This window comes from Nuphar pumila, unplaced genomic scaffold, assembly GCF_984573655.1.
Source record: "Nuphar pumila unplaced genomic scaffold, dmNupPumi1.hap1.1 HAP1_SCAFFOLD_763, whole genome shotgun sequence".
Lineage (NCBI taxonomy): Eukaryota > Viridiplantae > Streptophyta > Magnoliopsida > Nymphaeales > Nymphaeaceae > Nuphar > Nuphar pumila.
The window spans coordinates 1-17220 of record NW_028323482.1 but is presented as its reverse complement, the minus strand read 5'-3'; the positions used below and the strand labels follow the sequence as shown (position 1 = coordinate 17220).

At 54.3% G+C, this 17220-nt stretch overlaps 2 protein-coding genes and 1 pseudogene across 2 annotated transcripts; all 3 read right to left on the bottom strand.

The window, feature by feature from the left end:
- Positions 1–5343: 5343 nt before the first annotated feature.
- On the bottom strand, positions 5344–7441 carry LOC149809796 (NADPH--cytochrome P450 reductase pseudogene; annotated as a pseudogene).
- Positions 7442–7909: 468 nt separating this feature from the next.
- Positions 7910–9768, bottom strand: LOC149809795 (NADPH--cytochrome P450 reductase 1-like). The gene is made up of 4 exons (XM_089994609.1): positions 9334–9768; positions 8951–9205; positions 8482–8718; positions 7910–8395 (listed from the first exon to the last, which is right to left on the bottom strand). Exons 1-4 carry the CDS (start codon positions 9766–9768, stop codon positions 7910–7912), a joined length of 1413 nt encoding a protein of 470 aa, XP_089850735.1.
- A 546-nt stretch (positions 9769–10314) lies between these two features.
- On the bottom strand, positions 10315–14283 carry LOC149809794 (polyadenylate-binding protein, cytoplasmic and nuclear-like). The gene is made up of 5 exons (XM_089994612.1): positions 14018–14283; positions 13697–13799; positions 13135–13253; positions 12262–12624; positions 10315–11796 (listed from the first exon to the last, which is right to left on the bottom strand). The coding sequence occupies exons 1-5, from the start codon at positions 14159–14161 to the stop codon at positions 10612–10614; spliced, it is 1914 nt and encodes a 637-aa protein (XP_089850738.1). The 5' UTR covers positions 14162–14283; the 3' UTR covers positions 10315–10611.
- Between the last annotated feature and the right edge of the window lie 2937 nt (positions 14284–17220).

Here is a 17220-nt window from a genome sequence, read left to right as displayed (position 1 = left end):
CCAAGAATTGTGGAGGATCTATTGCAACTGGCAACCAAAGTATTACTTCAGCCATTCATCACTTCAGGCAATTGATTACTTAGCACATGCTGAGAAGATAAACGAAGGTGCAATGATTGGTTCTCTCACATGCCCCAGACACACCAGCACGAGAAGGTTTCACAGCGATGACAGCTCGCTCGACGCAGAATTTGCAATAATCAATTCTGCAAGTCTAATCCACGAACCCAAATCAGTCATCAATTCCTAAGGAGAACCCCTGCATCAGGTATCGTCAAATGCAATGTCATTAAGCGTCATTTGTCTCAAAATTGTCGCGTTGAATTAACTGGACAAGCCAAACACTATCTCGAGATACAGTCATGTCATAAAAGCAATGGCTTGCAAAACATCTTGTACACCGGCTTCCGCCAAGCGACTGTTCCTGCTCGCCCTGCGGACTTCGGCAGCAACAAACGCGCACAAGCCCTTAGCTTGCACAGTGCACCTGGAGCCAGCAGCATGTAGTGCCAGCAAAACTGGCCACAGCATTCTCCCGAGTAGAACTTCGCAGCCCCAGTGCCAACCGTGCAACGTGATCGCAACCTGGAACGCAAGCCGCGCTTCCGCCATCCAAGCATCTAAATCTGCATCGCGACTTTCGACAACGCGGCCCTGCAAAGGGGAGGCCATTTTGTCATCCTCACTGTCCGCCGTGTCTGCTGCGCTGCCGCTTCCTGCATTGCAAGTGCTGCTTGCACTCCCGCTGCTGGACGGGGACGTCGTGCATGACTCAGTTTGGCGGGAACTAGGTGACGATGCCTCAAACTCGTGCCGCCTTGGCTTGACAGGGCTGCCGGGCTGTCGCGTCCGATCAGACCTGCTCCACACATCTGACCCGCCCGCTCCTGCAGCGTTGAGAGTGTTGCAAATTGCCGCACAAATGTTTGCAGCCGAAAGAACACGAGCACTCCCTGGGCCGCTGGCGGGTGTACCGTCTGCATCAGTCTCCGGAGCAATATTCGGCCAGTCCCAGAGGTACCTCCCCAGGTGCGCCACAAGATCGGCGGTGCTGGTCAATAATGACCAGCATGATGGCCCCGAATGATCAAGGTGTGCTGTGGACGCATGCGTGCGCAGCTCCAACGCAAGGCCATGCATGGCGGCATGCAACATGACGACAGACGGCGCGCACAACGTGTGGTGTGTGGACGGTTGTTGCGGCGGGTGCATTGCTGCGCCTCGCTCAGCGGATTCCGACGTGCATGCTGCGAGCGCGTTCTTCAAACGGGCATGAGCGCCTTCACAGCCGACGTCTGTCCCAGCAAAGCGTGCTGGTGCCGCAAGCAACATGCCGAGAATCGCGGCCATGAGCGCGCAGCGATCGCTGCACTGCCGTGTGGCATTGGAAGCAAGCGCGACAACCGCACGCATTGCAGAGCAGCTGCTAGGTAGCTGTTGCCCGGGAGCTGGCACTCCGTGCATCACTGCGCAGACGCCACCCAGGAGATAGGCTCGCGACCACACGCTTTTGACTGACCCTTTGTCGTCCCTCTCACGTTGTGGATCTTGGGTACTCTGCTGCTCAGTATGGTCAGTATCACTCTGCGATAATGAGCCCACGTGCTGGAGGAGCTCTGACTGCAGATAGCTAAGCGTGGCGACCCATATGCACGGCGCAGAGGTGACCGCATCCTCGGGGAGGCCGCCCAGTAATTGCGCAGCCTGCTGCGCGGTCGCAGCCAGGTACACAGTGGTGAGCAGCGAGGTCAGTTTTGGCGCATCCACGGTAGCAAGTACGCTGTGCAATAACGCACAAGCCTGCGAGATGTAGCGGAGGGAGCCGGGCTTGGCATCCATCGCCAGTGCACGCCACGTTTGCTTGAAGTCTTCGTCGCCAGACGCGTGGCCGAGCGACTCACAGATCTGTGCCCCTCCTGAGCTCTCCATACCCACACAATACTGCAGCAAGACTTCCAGTAGCACCGCACCGAGCACTGCAGTCACGTGCTGGTTACCTGGAGTCACCAAGTCAGTGTGATCATTGCGTGCTCCTGCAGCTAGCTTTGCCGCCGCTTGCATCTGATTGGCAACGTCACCCTCGAGCACACCCAGCAGTGCCTCGACCATGCCCTCGCGCGTGAGAGGTGATGCGTCGATAGCACCCATGCCCTCAACCAGCTGGTCGTAGTCGTCGAGAGGCAGATCCCAGTCATTCAATTCAGCTGGGAGCGCTAGCTCGTCGCGCAGGTCAGAGTTCAAGGATGGCGTCGGGGACGCGTGTCCAAGGGGGGCCTGCCTGCTTGCATCCACAGCCAATGTGGGGCTCGCGGGACTCCGGGGAGATGCGTCCTTGGTGTGACCCTCATGCTCTACAGCAGGCAATTCTGCGGGTGTCTCTGCGGCCGCAGCGTACCACGCTCATTGCGTTGAGTGATGTTCCGATGCTAGTGGGGCAGGGACAGGCTTCCGGGCTGCAACAGGAGGCGCACTGCCACCGTTGAGCTCCTCTTCACCGTGCGTGAGGACGGGAGCTTCAGCGTCTGGCGGCTGAGGGCGAAGCGTCTGAACGGACAAGAATGCAGGTGACATGCCACTGCCCAGAAGCGACGCCGCGTGTGCGTCCTCATGCGGGGCTGCATTGCCAGCCACAAACCAGCAAGAGCTGGTAAGACGAGTGCTCTTGCCTTGGCCCGTGCCATCAAATTCCATCATGGCCGGTCGCCGGGGCGGCACCGCCTGCTGCCCCCCCTGAGTGTCCTTCCGTGCAAACCTCGTAAGCCTGGACGGCGCCACTGTTTCATCATGCGGAAGCAACACCGTCATGTGCTTCGGCTTGGCTGCAGCAGGCGGCCCTCGAGCCGTTCCACCGCGCCCTTCCACTGAAGCTTGTCCTCGAGCAGGCTGGCGTGACCCGGCCCCATCCGCACGCACAGAAATCGTTCTTGGAGCATCAGCTCTGCGATGAGCGTGCAGCACCGCATGGTTGTCTCCGGTGCGTTGTAGTTTTTGTGGTGGAGCGTCTGGCGGAGACACATGCGCGAGGTCCAACCTTGCTCCCTGCAGCGGTCGCTTTGTGGCGGCAGCTCTCGTCGCCTCGCGCGGCTGTCCTGCTGGCTTCGGCGGCGGCGCTCTTGCTGATAGGCCGCCATCGGCACGTGCGGCTTTGTTCCACTCCCAGTCTGACTCAACGCTGTCCTCGGTAGTGTCCATCATGGCACCTCGCGCCACGCGCTGCACAGCATCCCCCCCCAACCCAAGGCTGAGGCGAGGACCATGCAAGCCCGGCGACACGCCACCCACGCGATCGCTTTCGACCGACAGCGCGGGGTGCAAGTCTGTTGCGGTCGGTGAATCCGGGGGCGTCACGCTCGGTTGCTCTGCACTGGCGCGGCAGCTGCCATTTCCAGCGCTGCGCGGCGGGCCTGCTGGCAGAAACCGGTGCGACGGGGTGCAGCCATGAACAAACGCAGTGGCAGTGTTGCCGCTGGAGGGCGGGAGGGATGTCCCCCGCGAACGACGTGTGCATGTCCGCCCCCCACGCTGGAGAGCGCCCCAAACAGCGCACGCCACCGACTGAACTCGCTCTGCATGACAGCCTGCTGCGACTGCAGCTCACATACCATCTTTTGCAGAGCGTGGACCTCGCTAGGGGCTGCTGACGTCTGCAAGGCGCCTTGTATAGGGTTCCTCCGTACCGCCTCCAACTCCCCTCGCAGCTGTGCGACCTCCTCCCTCAGTTGCAACACCTCGCTGCAGGTGTGAGACGCCATGATGCGAGCATCGCTTGCGCTGTCGGCCAGCTCGTCTCTCGCACGCGCCAGCGCCTCTGCCTCTTTTCGTGCTTCCCTCAGCTCGGACGCCTGTGCCTCCATCTGTGCAGATTTGCTTTTCAGCTCCTTTTGCAAGTCCCTCTCTTGGGCTTGCGCCTTTTTCAGCTCCTCGGACAAGCTCTTGCTGGTGCGTTTCACTGCAGGGACTGTCCCAGGCGTTGCCGATGCTGAGAGCTGGGATCGCAGGGATGTGATCTGCACCTGGCTGCTGTCATACTGCGTCTTGAGGTTCGCGTGTTCTGTGCTGAGCGCCTGGTACTTCCTCACCAGGGCAGCGATGTTGACAGCCTGCTCCCTGTAGAGCTTCAAGTTGGCCTTGAGGCTCGCCTTATCTGCTTCGCTCTTTTGTAGTCGCTTGGAAAGCTCCTGGACATTGAGAGAGCATCCATCTGGCTCACCTGACCCTTCGCCTGTCATCGCGACAACTCCTCACCCCTGCAGAAGCAGAACTTCACGTGTCCACCGCCATCCTGACAATTCCCTGTGGCACACATACGCATAGAGCGAACGCAGGCAGGGCTTACATATGAGGCCCACATAGACGATTGTACAATCAGTGACAAATCGTTGCTGCCGCTATTCTGGTGGATAGCACACTAGTGTTCTTGGAAGAGGTCTGCTGCTTGTGCAAGCGTTGCATGCGTACCGACTCCAAGTCGCATAAGCAGAGTCGTAGTCACCTTTCAACGCACGACACTATGGCATTGTCTAATCTGCGGGTCATGTGCGGCTGCAATAGATCATGCACAGCCTAAAAAGTACTGTGGCACAAAACGCGATGGGCACCGGCCGGACAAGAGCGCTATGGCACCAGCGATGCAAAGTGATCGAATGAGTAACAAAGCTGGCTTACCGCTGGATCACCAGCGCTTGCACGCTTGTGCTTTCAAACCGAGCACACGGTTGCATCTCGCAAGTGGTCGAGATAAGCCGATTCAGGGAACTTTGGGGGATGATTTAACCACAATCGATCATACTGCATCAGCGATACGCGAGCAGAAGAAGATTAGAGACAAAGCAGGTCGGCAGCAACTGATTCCACCTGTGCTCAGCGATATGCTATCCTGAACGCCACCAATTCCCGCATGCGTAGTCTCATTGTCGTGAGTTGTTTACAAGGCATGGGAGTAGCTGGTCTTCTCGTCCTTTCGTCTCCATGACCGACTGTACGGATTCAACCCTGACCATCAGGGTTGACGCCAGGCCCTACCTGTCAGACTCTGACGATAGATGTGCTCATGAGTCAGCCGGCCAGCCACAGACACACAAGCTACTCAATTCGATACAATGCAGCTGGGTGCATGCTTTCCCAGGTTTGCACATGAGACAGTACCGCGGTTGTGACTTACAGATGCCATCTGCATCCTAGACAACAGAAAGACTGATAGCACACACTAGAACTTTAAGTGTGTTCTACGAGCTCACGCACGGTCCATCATCCAATGTGAAAAGACATGGCCAACAGGACGGCCAGGGAGAGGGCAATAAGAAAAGAGGCGTTGCTTCCATCTTGGTCCTAACTGTGTGCTGATCACCACACATCCATGAGGTACCGGCCAGACTTCTGCAAATCCTTCACACATGCCTCTGCCTCAGCGTCACCGAGCTTGCCCCACTGCTTGAAGACATCATGTAGGGCACGGTGCACATCTTTGGCCATGTGCTTAGCCTCCCCGCAAACATACAAGACAGCCCCCTGCCGGAAGGCTGCATGCACCTCTTCCCCATTCTTCAACATATGATGCTGGACATAGTCCCTTGTCAGCCGAGAGCCGGGAGAAGGCGACATGCAGGTCGGTTAAACTGCCGCTCAACTTGAACCCCTGCAAACCACCAACCATCAGGCAAACTGATATGTGCTTGCAGTTGTACAAGCCAATTGCTGGCACAGCAGCGTCACGCACTAACCACATCTTTGACACCCATCACAGACACACAGAATCTTGCATATGAGACACTGCATGAACTGGAAGATGATGGATGTAATGGCAGGCATGAACCGCCTGTTTCACGGGCTGACCAGCCTGGGCCTGAGGCTGAAGCCCCATGCGTGTCTCCTTCTCGTAGAAAAAAATCTCTACTAATCTTTCCACGGCAAAGGGGACATGACATGATTCCCGACTGGTTTATCTATGTGAACCATCATTGTCAATGCAACAAGTGCTGTGGCCAGTGGCGAGGGAAGTAGCAGCAGGTGCAGCCTTGTTCTGGCAACGCCTGCTTAGTGGTGCCCTCCCCTGGCTCAGAAAGACATATAGGCACTTGGAAAGCCCTTGCCGAGGAAACTTGTGCAACCGTGAATGTTGTATTGATTCATGACAGTCACTCAGCTCACAATGGGGACATCATAGGACGAGTAAGCGCCCAACCCAGTGTTCTTGTAGAAGGCTCATAGCTTGTCATGCAATTCCTTGCTCAAGGTACATCTCGCTTTTTGGCCAACATGATCGTCCATCTTAATGCTTCTACAACCCTGCGACCATTGCATAAATGATGCAAGGTACATCATGCAGTTCGTTCGTACTTCGAGGTCATCGCGGTAGATATAGTCCTTGTCAGGATGGCGGCAACCAAAGTAGAGGACAGAGGGGCCAAGAGCCTTTGTGCCGTTGACGAGCAGGCCGCGGTGCTGAAGAAAGCCTATGAAAGGCGCTAGCCCTGTGCCTGGGCCAACCATGACGATCGGAGTGCTCAGTTCGCTTGGCAGCTTGAAAGTCGAACGGCGAACAAAGACGGGCAAAGGGTCTTTCGGCCTGCAGTGGTCACACAAGAGATTGCTCAGACCGGTCAGCACGGACACTATGCGGCCATGCATGAGACGCTGCGGCACAACTTGAAATAACACATTTCACAGTGCCCAACGAATGGCGTATGTCAGAGCAGGAGAAATTGTCAATGTTCTTGCATCACGCGTGGTTCCCTTAAACCAGACGCCTAATAGAACTTCAATTATCTGCGAGCATGTATGGCACGTGATCTGCTTTGTTAGCAATCGGCAATATTACTTCTACTGGACAAGTAGACACGGTGATAGACGTCCCAAGCAGCGCTTGGGGTTGTGAATACCCAGTCGGTGTTTAAAAAAAAACATCATTACATCACATAGATAATGGCAGAAATTGTCAACGTGCAACAAAGACAGCTCATTCGAAGTGATACAGCTCATTGAACGTCAGCAGCCGAAACAAGCAAGCCTGTCATGAAATGCGCGGCCGCTTGCACAAGCAAAAGATGTAGCATCATCACAAACACACTTTGAATCAGTGTTCACAAGGTGCGATGGCAGGGACGCACCATGCTGCCAGCCAACTAGATGCCACACCAAGGTGTCGGCGGCCCGAGGGCCCAACCTCGTCCACCACTGCAACGGTGATGTGCACGCGCTGCGGGTCCTTCAGGGGCGACGAGCTGATGGAGTAGTAGCGCGGCTGCAGGCGCGCCGCGATGTGGCCAAAGAAGAGTCCCAGTGATGGCCTGCACGATGGAAAATCGGCCATGACTTGCAGCAGCGAGCGCTGATCAGCCACCAAGTAGCTTGCAAACTCCGCCTTGCCGTCATGAGAGGCGAGCTTCCTCAGCCTAGCTGCCTCTTCCTGCAGGAGCGTCCACTGCCTGTTACGACGGGACATGATTTGTGATATTCTGCGTAGGTCAGGCTGCGGTAAGTCAGCTGATCCAGATATGCTTGCTTCAGATGATGGTCATGGTAGCACTGATTCCCAAGCCGTTCTTGGATTTGCCAATGTCCATGTGGATGCGGTAGTGTTGTAAACAGCTACATCATCATCATATGTAAGCACGAACTTCAACCACTGCACATAGGTGCATGTCTAGATACATAACCTGCATATGCTTACAGAACATAGGTCAGTGGCGACAGCGATGTGGTTCATACTGATTGATGCATGCTGAGGAGTTGGCGCTAAGTTCTCATTCTTGGCGCTGCAGTCACCACACTGCCAACTTAATCACCAGCTTTCAGCCCCTACGGTGATTTTGATGCCCACACAGACAAAAGACATGTATTGGTCACTGCACTGTCAGCAACAAATATGACTTTTAACGAATCACAAGGAAAACCTTGCTCAGATGGACGATCAATTAAGCGGAGCATGGATGGTTGTGGTCCTTGTGAGCCACCGAGACCTCAACCACTGAGACGCGCCATAGCCACCGCACAATAGAATTGGCACAGCCGTGTGTGCTCGCACCTGTGATGTGGCGCAGGCTGCCAGGGCCTCCAGAGCATGCTTGTCGGGATGCTGCAAGAGCGTGGCATGGTGTGTGAGTGCCAAACGCAGCGTGGTGGGGCAAGGAAAGGGCTCAACCAACCTCTCAGGGTTGCCCTCTGGCAGCCTAAGATCCACAACGGTTTCAGGATCAAGCCCAAGCAGCGCAGCAGCCTGCTCGACCGTTTCGGAGCTGTTCTGTGCGTACACAGCCAGATGATCTCCGTGTTCATATGTCAAACCCGTGCCTGCAACCCAACAAGCTGGAGTCACGCTATGCATCAGCCAGGCCAAAAAAACCGTTTCTCCCTCTAGAGGGCCTGCAGAGAAGGCAATGGCGAGCCATAGAAAAGTCTGCTGATGCAGTCAAGGGAATCAAAGGTTGTTGACATCAAGTGGAGAGCGTTGGTTGTGCTCGCACCCGAGATATCTAGAATCACCTCCACACAGCTACGCTCAGAAGCTGGAGTGTGGAGTTGCTTGACTTCGTGGACCCGGGCCAGGCTGACTGCTTGGCCACCACGGTTGCAGCGCTGTAAGGGCGACACCAACTCGTCGTTTGCAGCAGTCGATGCAAACTCTGCATACCCTTGCAAGGGCCTCTGCACCAACGAGTGACGCGCCTTCACCAAGAGGCCTGACCCGTCAAGGGCCTCTAGCACTGCGTCCGTCCACACCTGCATGCCGCGGGGATATGCTGTGAGCAGGTGTATCCAAAATCCACGCCTTGTCAAGGCTGGGGATGTCTCCAAGCTTGCATGTTGATCGCACCTGGACTTGATGTTACCATGCAAATGGTGTGTGCCTCAGGATTCCATGCATGCGATGTTTGAGGAGTGGCCATGACCATAAAATTTCCAGACAAGCAGTCCTTCAACTTGCTGAAGTACCATTTGGCATCGTACGCACCTCAAAATCATCTGCAATGTCAACATCATCGTCCCCAAGGCCCACGCCAAGTAAAGGGGTGCCGCCAATGACCCCCATGTGCTTGTGTATGGTTTTTCCCACAGCGTTGAAGTGCTCGTACTGCTTGTTTCCAAGCCCAAAGACACCATAGTGCAGCCCCTGCAGAGCAAGCTTCCAATCAGTGTTGCTCAAGGACCGTGCAGTGGTGCAAAGCGATGGAAGATTGACACCACGTAACAAAAGTTCATGTGCTTGCTTAAGAACATCAATCACTAATTCGGCAGCATCACGTTAACAGTTTGTGATGAGCGGGATGTGGAGTCCTGGGGCGCAATTTGCGGCACGTCAATTCAGACACTTGTTGGCACTTGCACTCATCGCACCTTCCATAGCTCAGCTTGGTCACCGTTCATGACATTTTCTGACGTTTGCAGAAGCCAATTGTAAAAATTGACAGAGTTGTCAGTTGGTTCTCCATCACCATAGGTTGCCACCATGAAGAAAATCAATGCCTCGCTTTCTAAGCTGCTTTCGTGGTCATACTGCTCCAAATCCACGACTTCCATGCGAGTGCTCTCTCCGTATTGTTCCGAGAGTTTGTCCGCAAGCTGCTTGGAAAATCTCTCTGCTGTCCCTGTCTGCGTGCCAAAGCAGATGCGAACCACTGGACGACCATCCTTTGAAGGCTGTGCGTCAGATGCCGTCGACCCGGCAGCCTGAGAATCTCGTAGTTTGTTCCGTACAAACAACAGCAGAATGGAAGCACCAAACAGCAGTCCAGAGACGGTCGCCACTGTGTAAGGCAAGCTAGAGTCCATCTTCAACCCTAAAAAATTCGAGAAGATAGTGGTTATTGAATCAGCAGCAAAATCAGTTGCGTGACCTTCCATTTGCATAATCGGTTTGGACTAGTTCAACTGGAATTGACTGTGCTTCAGACAATCTTCGAACAGTACGCAAAGAGGACACGTCTGGCACTCGACGTGCAAGCATCGCACGTGCACTCATTGGACACAGCGCAGTGGCTGAAACACGCATGTGACGTCGACGCCAGCCTACGTGCAATGGGGTGCGCGTGGGCCCGTTGAGGAGGTACCGACTAATTGCGTGGGCCACGGCATGGCGCCTGCTATCTCTAGAGTGGATCTCGACTCGGCCCCAACAGCGTTACTAAAGAGACGAATCAAGCTTATTGCTCAATTTTGCTCAATTTCTCCCAACGCATGCGGACGCGTAACTCGCTAATTCTCAATTATAACCGCATAATCAGCTGATATCGGTAAGCAAGGGCAAACACCGAAATCAATTCATGACCTCAGATCCATCAGAGTGGCACAATCTCAAGCCACGCTGTACTGGCTCAAGCGAACAAAGATGTACCAACTACATGCTCCCTGGTACTAGAGCCCCCGCCGGCGCTGGTTTGCACACATTTAATGACAGCGCACACGCGGCAGCCACTGCATTTAGAATGTTTTTGCATGGGGATGGGGCACGACTTCCGTACCAAACCACCCCAGCATAATCAGCATGCAAACATCCAGCTAACCAGCGTTTTCACATCGACGACCAACGAGCAGAGAGAAATGGCGACTACCCCCCAACCGCAGCCAAAGACCTTGTCGGTATCTTCCTCAAAACACGCGACAGCAACCAGAAGCTCACTCCATGACAAGGCCCTCAGGAAGAGCGCCGTGGCTCGACAGCACATCCAGCGCCTCAGTCATCTTGCTGTCCAGCTCAGACGGCGTGTCGAGCAAGAACAGCAGAGCATCAGACTCCATCTCCAAGAACATGCCGGTGATCTTGGACGCAAGCTTCTGTGCATGTGGCTCGGCGAAGCGGGAGCCCAGCTGAGTCTGGATACGAGGGAAGAGCAGCTCGCCGAGGTGCTGCTTCTGTTCAGTCTCGGTCATTGCCGCAAGGCGGCGATGCAGGTCAGCGGTCTCGTCGGGGTTGACGGGCGCGCCATTGGCCATGGCACGTTCCTGGCCAGGGACCTGGGGCATGATGCGGCCGCCACGGCCGCGGCCGGTCTCACCGCGGGCGCCACGAGCGCCGCGAGCGGTGAGGCCTCCGCGCGCAGTGCGGCTGCCGCGGCCACCGACGGTTGGCATGGACTGCATGTTGCCGTACGGCTGCATCATCATCATGTTCCCAGGCATCATGTTGGGCATGCCACGAGCGCCACGGCCCGGCATGCTGCCATAGGGCAGCATCGCAGGGTACATGTTGGTCATGCCGAACGCTGGGCGAGGACCTGGCATGTTGTAGTACGGCATGCCCTGCTGAGGCGCGCCAGGCATGTAGCCCATCGGCTGGGGCGCACGGCCGTTCATGGCTCCGAGCGTAGGCACCGACTTGGCCTGGAGGATGTTCTTGATGGTCTCGGCACGCGCCGCCTTGGTCTGGGCAAAGCAAATGAAGAGCGGCTTGCCGCTGATGATGAAGTTCGACTTGGCCTGGACGGCGTTATGCGCCTCCTCAGCAGTGGAGAAGCACACGAAGCCGAAGCCCTTGGACTTCTTCTTGTCATCGCGCATCACCTTGACGGATGTAATGTTGCCATGCTCCTGAAAGATCTCCCGCAGTTTCTCGTCATCGATGTCCTCCGGTAAGTTCTTCATGTATAGGTTCTTGCCCTCGTACGCCTGGACACGCTCATTGCGCTTCTCCTCGTAGCGCCGCTTGAGCTCATTCTCACGCTCAGCCTTCTTCTGTGCCCGGTCCACGTACAGCTTCTTGCCATCCAGTTCTGTGTCATGGAGGGCATTTTTAGCTGCCATCGCAGAGTCGGCATCCTCGTAGTTGACAAATCCGAAGCCCATAGATTTGCCATCCTTGTCCTGCATACCTCAGCCCGATCAGACACCAAGCAAGTGCAAAATTCGCGGACTTCGTCATGTTCACCAGCCATGCTCAATCACAGCAATTCTGCACTTGTGACCCATGTACATGTTCCTCTAGCAACGCAAACATCGGTGACAATCGTGCGGGGGACAACCCGGCATGCAGGATCCAACACAACCTGCAGCAAATCAATCAGGACCAACAATACGATGTACACAGAAAATACAATGCACATATTACTGTGGGTTATTCTGAAGCAACTACACACAAGTCTCCCAAGCAGCACTGAGAATTGCCATTGCTGATGTGGACGCGGTCGTGTTATAACAAGGTACATCATTATCTCAGGTGAGATACTTAGCTAAGCAAGCAGTAGTCAGCTCAGGCCAAAAGCAAGAAAAAACAAAATATAGATCATCATCTTTCAACACCTGCCCACAAACAAACGCGAAGGCACGCACCAGCTGGACAACGGCAGACGTGATGCTACCATACGGCTCAAACATCTTGCGGAGCTGCTCGTCCTTTTCAACGGAGTCCGGCAGGTTCTTGATATAAATGTTGGTGAATTGCTTGCCAGAGTCGCCGCGCTCCTGGCGGGAAAGGAACTCGCACACGGTGACGACCTTGTCGGAGTCATGGCCCAGCTTCTTGCCGTTGACCTCCTTGATGGCCTTGACAGCTGACTCTGCAGTCTCGAAGTGGACAAACCCATAGCCCTTAGAGTTACCTTCCTTGTCGGTTGCCACTTTGCATGATAGGATGGGTCCAAACGCCGAGAATGTGTCGTGCAAGTTGCGGGTGGTCACTTGCTTCTCCAGGTTCTGAAGCAGGGCGCTTGCATGTCAGACAGTGCAACACCGAAGAATCACCGTCACACACGCACTCCAGACAGTGCATTTCTGGCTGACAAAAGGCAAGCGCGGGCTGTTTTCTGGGTCTAACTCGAACCACAGAAAACACTGGCCATGGAAAAGGCCGTTCAGATGAGACCATAATGCTGTGTATGGCCAAAAGCATGCTGCCACCGTGAAAGGAGGGGTCAGAGACTTTGTGCCTGCACTTATAATCAGTCGAGAATCAACAAGCATATTTGAGTTAACACTGAACCCCCCTCTGCTGCTTGTTAATTGCCTGGACATGGAAAATTGCAACTGTTGAATCCATTGACCAACACGGGTAAAGGTGGGGCAACCCTGTATACCGTGCACAATGTGCTGTCTCTTGGAACGTCAAGAATTGTGTGGGAGTGGTAGCTACTCTTCAGGAGGACATGCGATTGTCGATGATAGCACACAGGCATCACGTAAAAGCGTTTACCACTGAAGACACACCTTGATGAAGATGTTTCCCATGCCAGTCTTGCGCAGGTTAGGGTCACGCTGGGACCACATAATGCGAATGGGCCTGCCATTGAGAACCTTGTAGTTCAGGTTCTCAAGCGCCTCCTGGGCTGCAAAACATTTCAGAGTTAGAGACTGACAAATGACATAATTTACTTGGACACATGCAACTTGTTTATCTAGCCTGCAGGTGACATGTGTCATGGAGCGAGATGCAGGTGCACAGCAACCCAAGACAACACTAAGACCTGCACGTTAACGCTTGAAAATCAGCGAATTGCGGCAGTAAATCGATGGTAGGTCATGGCATCGAACAAGTACAGAAGTCATAGGAAACGAGGGCGTGGGAGTGGTGGCGGGAGCTGTGGTAATATTTTGCAGCGGTTGAGAACGCACGAGCCTTACGGTCACAAAATGTTTTAGCAATTGCTTCTACTGATAAGATTGTGCTTGGCACCACGACAGGAGTGATGTTCAGACCTTCCTCGAGTTCATGTACCACGATGCGTGGTGTAGACAGGGAGGACAGACAAGGGACCCATGACGCCCGTACCTGCATTTGGGTCCATGTTGGCGTTGTAGTTGACGTAGGCGTATCCAAGCGAGCGCCGTGTAACGGTGTCACGACACACGCGGATGGAGTGAACTGGCCCAGCCTACAAAATCGACCCGCACAAGGTGAGCTGGCGAAGGCACATGCGGCAATTACAATACACGGGACGCGTACACATATACAAATTTTGCAAGCTATGTCAACAGCATGGTGTGAAGCGGGTGGCTAGCAACCCAACCACTGTTGTTCTATACAACTGCTGACCTGCACATCGAGGTGCCGACACGGTGCTGGAACATGACAAGAAACTGCAATACACACCTGGGTGAACAGCTCAAAAAGCTGCGTTTCAGTGACATCCTTGTCGAGGTCTCCGACGTACAGGGACGAGTTCTTCTGAGCGGTATCAGCACCAGCTGCTGTGGCGGTGGGAACCTCCTCGGGAACATCCGTTGCGGTGGCCATCTTTTCAATTGCTGCAAACAAGGAAAATGGAACAAGAAACAAAAACTAAAGACAGGGTGAGTCAAAGGCTGGGGGCGTTGTTTTTTTTTGTGAGAGCGTGCTCTCTTTTTTTTGTTTTTGGACTGTGGCAGGAGGAAACCTCCTTGTTTGCCCCAAGATAGCCAAATACCGAGGTACGGATAAATTGAAGAAGAAGAGGGTCGACATTTTATGTGGGTCAGGTATATGAGGCTAGCCATGCAACTTAGCCGATGGCCGCCAGGTACCTGATTAGGATATCTCGTCAGATATCCGCAGATATCTCCTCCTATTGCGTAGGCTCCGCGTGATTCTACAAGGGGATGCGCTGTGGAACGAAGACACAAGATTAAACCCGGAACTACAACTAATAACTTGAGTGTCAGTGACGTCTGTGAGCAGAACCCTGGGGTTTCAGGAGGGGTCGTTTTCAGTTTTGATGGCTACCTACTATTTCCCAAGCCAGTATTTAGGATGATACACTCATACCATGCAGCACAGTAGCACAATTTGATGTCTTATAACAGTCCGGCTCACTCTGCGGTGGGCCTGGGCATCGTACGCTGAGAAGTTCGCGTACTTTCGCTGGCCGTATCCATGGTCAACCGAAGCCTCTCCAAGGGGACGTCGAGACGTCTTCAGAATGTTGAAGTACCCAGGTCAAGTGAACAAACCAATCACAAAATGGTGTGTGTCCACGTCAGAGGTATGGTTGATACACATAACAACTCTGGCGGACAGAACACTGCAACGGAGGAACGGGACATGCCAAGCCCTGCCCGTCAAAGCAGTGCCGAGCAGCGCGGTATCCGTAACACCAAGGCTGAAAGTTTGGTACAAAACAGTCTAGCCTAAAGCAAGCAGGACGGGATTCGAGAAGTCGATGTCGCGCGCATTTGTCCTGCCATTTCGAGCGCACAAAGCCCTCATGAACGTAGCTGACTTCCACGATGTGGACGCGGCGCGAGCCAGTGTAACGCAAGGTAGAGAGGAGACAAGGCCGAGCGGGCCCCAATCAGAGAGCACCAGGACGGCCCCCGTTCAAAGAGAATGAAGACGAAGCGTAACAGTGGAGGCGCATGCAAGGCAGGGAACTGTTCATCTGGCTGCACATGCGGGAAGTTACGAAAAGGCCGGGTGGTAAATGGACGCATCCGCATGTCGACAACGTCAGGGATCAAGCCATCGGGAAATCGGGCGAACGTTGTACGGATACAAGCACGCGGGGCTTGCACGAGATGCGCAGGCACGCGGCAGCGAACACTACGCTCGCCGTGTTGAACTTGGGGAGCTTCTGAATCATCAAGGGCATCCATGACAGCAGCATCTGTCTGCTGTCAGCATGGAGAGCCTTAAAGCCCCGCAGCACAGCATGAGGTGAACACCGTTGTCATGACGTTCGATTATGCGACTAACCATGTCAGGATGAGGACAACCACCAGCAGACTAAGTGAGATGTGCTATCAGGATGACAGACAAGCGAGGAACCCGCCCAGATGCAGTATTTTAACATTGATAGCGGAAGGAACGTGTCAGTTCAAAATCTAAAAGGGGAGAGATGTCGCATGCCAATGGAACGTAACCCCAGCAGGAATGCACTATGGGCACACGGTGATCATCATTCAGCCAGCGTCACTGCTGAACCACTGAACGCATCTTCACAACAAGCGCAAAGAGGGTCCTGCTGATGAATCATTACAGATACCATTTTTGCTACATCACATGCGATGGCAAACATCGGCTGCTAATGACGGCGATGATGCTGTTGACGCTCTCGCAGCAGTTCATGATTTGTTCATCCCACTTCTTCAGCTGCTCCATGTCATCATCGAAGTGTAGAACATTGCCGACCTGGTCGATGTGGCCCATGAGGCGGCCGTCGCAAATCATCTCAGATGCGTACATCTCAGCCTTGGCCGCAGGCAGCGCAAGCACCGAGCTGAGCTCCTCGAATGAAATATTGTTGTACATTTTGCTCACCGACAGCAGAATTGTGCTGGATGACAGCCGACTCCAGCACAGTAAATCCGCTGGGAAGGCGTGCCTGTTGATGCTCCTTCAGCGTGCTCCCAAAGGATTCGGCATCCTCTCTACAGCAGCAGCACAAGATCAGGCTCCGCAAGATGCAGCCGAAACGCTCAGTGACAACCACTGCGTTGCATGGATGTTTACATACAGCAGTTCAGAACCATGCAAACACGCATTGCGACCATTGAGCACGCAGTGAGGCTGCTCAAAGTATGTTCTGGTCCTTCCACATTCACATGCAAGGAGTCAATGAACGGCCTGAAGGGTTGTGTTTAAGCAACCTCCCCACTGCGACAAACTTCCATGTTTGGCTTGGAGGCACGCTTCCATCACGTACACAAAACGTTCCATTCATAGCAAGCTGGACAGCTGGGTGGGGCAGGTCACGCAGTCTTTGAGATGGCGTACTTTGTGATCAGGTGTTCCAGGAACATCTTCTCCAGGAACGGGTATTGCGGCACGCGGCGGATATCAGCTATTCGCTCGTCCTTGTACATCATGGCCAGCATGCGCGTGCGCTGGGCACCCGCTGCTGCTAAAATAGTGCATGTCACTGCTGCTATTAGCAGCATATCAATCTCTTCCTCATCCACCCTACAGATCGACACGGCCACTCAACACAATTTCGAATGTTGCCTCTGCATCAAGCAGGAGCTCAAGTATTGACAAGTGCTCAAAGCTCAGTACAAAATTGACATGGAAGTGTCGTGAATGAACAGGCCCAAATTGCCATGGCAGCATGTGCAGCACTAGCCTTCGCGTGTGGAGTTGCCAACATCCACATAGCTGCAGCAGACCAAGGCATCCTCAGCAGCAGGTTATCTGCAGACATAGAGCGGCGTGGCAAAGACGCACTGCTTGCTGGTGACCTGCCCTGAGCTCGTGATGTGCGACAGCTCATAGTATTGCTGCGCCGCCTCCAAAAACTTGCGCTTGCTGTCCAGAATGCGTGCATAGCACGCTCTGTACTGCAGCTCAATGTCGGAATTGTTGCACGAGCCAACAAGAGGCGC

Bases quoted from the DNA above. Each gene is read 5' to 3' on its own strand.
- LOC149809794 (XM_089994612.1), bottom strand. From the start codon at position 14,161: ATGGCCACCGCAACGGATGTTCCCGAGGAGGTTCCCACCGCCACAGCA. The intron at 13,800-14,017 runs GTGTGTATTGCA...TCGATTTTGTAG, and splicing joins TTTTTGAGCTGTTCACCCAG to GCTGGGCCAGTTCACTCCAT. The intron at 11,797-12,261 runs GTGCGTGCCTTC...TGAGGTATGCAG, and splicing joins CGTCTGCCGTTGTCCAGCTG to GACAAGGATGGCAAATCTAT.
- LOC149809795 (XM_089994609.1), bottom strand. From the start codon at position 9,768: ATGGACTCTAGCTTGCCTTACACAGTGGCGACCGTCTCTGGACTGCTG. The intron at 9,206-9,333 runs GTGCGATGAGTG...GATGTTCTTAAG, and splicing joins ACCAAGCTGAGCTATGGAAG to CAAGCACATGAACTTTTGTT. The intron at 8,719-8,950 runs GTGCGTACGATG...CGCGGCATGCAG, and splicing joins ACATTGCAGATGATTTTGAG to GTGTGGACGGACGCAGTGCT.